Source organism: Schistosoma mansoni, assembly GCF_000237925.1.
Source record: "Schistosoma mansoni, WGS project CABG00000000 data, supercontig 0581, strain Puerto Rico, whole genome shotgun sequence".
Classification (NCBI taxonomy): domain Eukaryota; kingdom Metazoa; phylum Platyhelminthes; class Trematoda; order Strigeidida; family Schistosomatidae; genus Schistosoma; species Schistosoma mansoni.
Window position 1 is genome coordinate 1 of NW_017386356.1, and position 3,887 is coordinate 3,887.

At 37.0% G+C, this 3,887-nt stretch overlaps 1 protein-coding gene across 1 annotated transcript; it reads right to left on the reverse strand.

The window, feature by feature from the left end:
• Window positions 1-230: 230 nt before the first annotated feature.
• Window positions 231-2,380, reverse strand: Smp_199860 (6-phosphogluconate dehydrogenase,putative; the record flags this gene model as incomplete). Its single annotated transcript, XM_018796042.1, is given in 4 exon segments — window positions 231-386; window positions 392-417; window positions 2,031-2,211; window positions 2,250-2,380. Coding segments are annotated over 4 exon segments (489 nt in total). The 5' UTR covers window positions 2,376-2,380.
• Between the last annotated feature and the right edge of the window lie 1,507 nt (window positions 2,381-3,887).

Genomic DNA, 3,887 nt, shown 5'->3' on the forward strand with positions numbered 1-3,887 from the left:
TTTCAAAAAAAAAAATCAAAAGAAAAAAGAAAAATTTTTTTAGGTGATTTAAGAAAACAAAGTTTAGGGGTTCGTGGAATCATAACAGTATTCACGCACTACTACGATGGCCTAAGCGTTCTCGGATTCACAGTAACTACAAGATTTACCTATAGCCAGCAAGTTGTACGGACTGAAAGACTAATAATAGGGAACAGAAAGACATCGATTGGTAGTGATATCGAAGCAACTTACCAAGCTTCAGGGTTACCTCCAGGCATAAGACTTGGTCCATGTCTAGCACCCTCTTCTCCACCACTTACACCCGTCCCAACATAAAGGATCCCCTGCTTAGCTAACTCTGAACAGCGTCTGTCAGTATCCATATACTCAGAATTTCCTCCATCGATTATAATGTCACCTTTCTCAAGCAAAGGTACCTAAGACAGAACAAATACAAGTTTATTTATGCATGTGTACACGATAAAACACATTACAAAACTTTCGGATGTAAAACGGTACTTCGAATTGTTAAAAAAAATTTATTACACCGAATGTCCCATAAAAAAGCTGGACATTAGAAATTTTTCTCACGATTAATCGACTAGCTTTAATTATAAATATACAAATATTGATTTAAAACGGGTTTTGTCTCAGTATGTTTCGTCCCACATGGTTAAATACCGATATATATTCAACGCAAGTAAATCCACATTAAAACTATTAACACGAACTTTGTTTTGTACAGGCAGCGTGAAGCTGCAAGTCGAATAAGTAGAAAATTAGGACTTTGAACAAATTTATGTCAGTTTATGTTGTTATATTTGGAGTCAGAAAAGATAACAAAAGGAAAAACCAAGGAACTAAAATAATAGCCCCATTAATTTAAAACTAGAAGAAAATGCCCAAAGATACTTGAAATTAGGAAGATAATATCATACTAATAGTTAGAAACAAGATGATGAGGTATGGCTGCATTGAATATAGACTTCAACCTGTTTTCTAACATCTAGGAACTAATTAGAACCAATCACTTGATGATGAGGAACACCAGTGGCTCACTTTAGGCAGGAAAAAACAGAAGACAATCTTTGTGTTTAGTGTGAAACATGTACAATCCAACATGTCACCAGAGTATTCTCGGTTATTCATATATCTCCAGGAGTTATAATGATCGTGAACAACTGGATGTCTCGTAACACTGGTGACAGTAAAACGCAAATTAAAGGGAATATATTGACCAGACTAAGTACGTGAAACCATGTAAAATGGAATAAAAACAGAAAGCCTGTGCTAAATCGGCGAGACTAAAGAACATGGACGAGCCAATCAAAAGCTTTCGCGGGCTTTCAAGGTCACGGCGCTAAGTTCGGTACCTGACGCTTACGTACGGTCGGTTTACAACAGATTTTAGAGAAAACATGATAATTAAGCGTCTACAAGAGAAGTGATCATAAGATTTTGGCGCAAAATTCAATTATACATTTCTATAAATAGAGTTTTGGCATTATAGTTGATGTCAGTTCGTGATGAAAACCCTAAGTATAATTCCTAACCTTAACCAAGAATGTAAATCATAATTTGAATTCTTCACACAGGTTTATAACCCTCATTTAGTCTTAGTTATCATGTGGACACTCTGAGATTCACTCTAGCGTCGCTCAAAAGGCGTCCATATTTTATAGTCTCATCCTTAACCCTAAACCATACCAACATACCGACAACACTGAAACTATGTGGTCGATGCTGAAAGAATTTTTGAAACTTTTTCATGGTTCCAAAGGTCGACTACTATGGAGCCACATGGATGAGTTCCTGTGCCGGATGCACTATGATTTTAGAACTTCTGAACCTATATCTGACCTTGATAAGTATTCGAGTCGTGTAAAAGAACAGTATCCCCTTTAATTTTTGAGTTTTGTATAATATATTTTTACTGTATACTAACTGTCTTCTGATTGGCTAGTATTTCTCAAGGTCATTTAAGATTCGTTCAAAGGTCGTCCATGTTCTTTAGTCCCGCCGCTAAATCTTGCACAAATTTGAACTCACTAGTTTCGAAATAAAATCATCGACCGCCTGACCAGCTTTAACCAAGAGCATAGCCTTCCTAGGACGCTTCAAACTTTGCACAAACTCTTCTAACGACATTGTTCCAATGATATTTGTTCCTTTGGCTTCATTCTCAATAAATTCTTTAACTTTAGAAACAGTTCGATTGTAAACTGAGACCTAAAGAGAAAATAGCGAGTGAATAAATCTATAATTACGGTAAATCCATGGTCGTTCATATTTAGGACCAGATTCTGACCCATTACTGCCAGACCAATCATGCCAATATCTGCCCTGGCCATCGTCAAACGAATTAGGCTGGGAACCAAATACCCCGCTAACATATCCCACCGAGTTAAGGTTACCACTTCACCTCAATTGATGAGTTAAAACAATGGGATGAGCAACGCAAACCGAAAATGTTCTTTAGAATGATGAAAATTATGATGATTATAAGCACTGAAAACCTATGTGCAGATAAAAGTCCAGTAACTATTAGGAGTTTTTGGAAGAATAACAAGACAGTTCCATGTCTCACAATCTCAACCTATACCGCACAATCTTCAGTCTTCAGTAATAAGGATAGGAGGTCTATTGACCTATTTTAATCCTTGCAGTTTGTTACACTGTGGAGGTCCGATCTCGTCTTGAATATATAAACAGAAGGTGCTGATATTACGTGTTCTGGTAGAGAATTCCAGTAATTCACTACTCAGTGCGAGAAACGAAACTCCAGACGTAGACGATTTGATCTTGGTTTTTGAACTTTCTTCGAATGTCCTCCCAAATGATCAGCCCTAGATGGAAGGAAAAGATAGAACATGTTAGTACCAAGGTCATCGTTCAGGATACGATATGCCAATATTAGATCACCCCGTATTCGCTGTACAATAAAGGAAATAAGTTGAGGTGTCTCAGTCTGTCTTCATAAGATAGGCCAGATAGACCTTTTACCATTTTTGTCCTGCGGCGTTGGACTCGTTCCAACACATCCGTCTCATATTTGAAACAAGGGTTCGCTGCTTGAATCCTATATTCCAAATGTGGTCGTACGAAAGTTGGTATAATAATCTAAACATTTCCTCATCCATATACCGGAAGGATCTACGAATAGACCAAAATACCCTATAGCCTTTTGCAGCAGCAGCCTTATAGTGGCTGGTTGTTTTGAGATCATCGCTTAGTATGACTCCTAAATCTTTATAGTTTCTTACTTTGGGTGACACAAATCCACATATTGTGTAGTAATACAAATCATCGTATTTATTTTATTGCATCACTACACTTTTGTTAGGATTTACTTCTGGTGACCACCCATTCATCCATGCCACTAATGAGTTAAGATCTTCCTGTAATACTATTCTGTCTGACATGCTATATATGGGTCTCCAAATCTTTATGTCATCGGTGAAGAGTAGGACGGATGACCTAGCTACAGTTGGTAATTCATTTACATAAAGTAAAAAGAGAAGAGGGCCGAGGATTGTGCCTTGGGACACTTCACTTTTTACTGGTTCCCACGATGAGAGAGCTCCACTTACTCTTACCCTTTGTCTCCTGTCATGAAGAAAGTCACTTATCCAGTCTATGACTGCATTGTGATGGACCAAAATGTATGATAACCAAAAATTAGCAACAAAAATATTATGTCTATAGTTTATGTAACAATTAACAGTTAATAAGTTAATTACACACAAATAACAAAATAAGGGACGTTACTTAAGTCTTCAGGCTATTGCGTGTTCGGCTGAGTTTGGTCCAAATAATCCACAATTATAATAAATTAGTTATCCCAATATGGACGATATAGATCCAATAGGTTTACCAAGCGTAGAATTCAATAAGAATGTCACGAT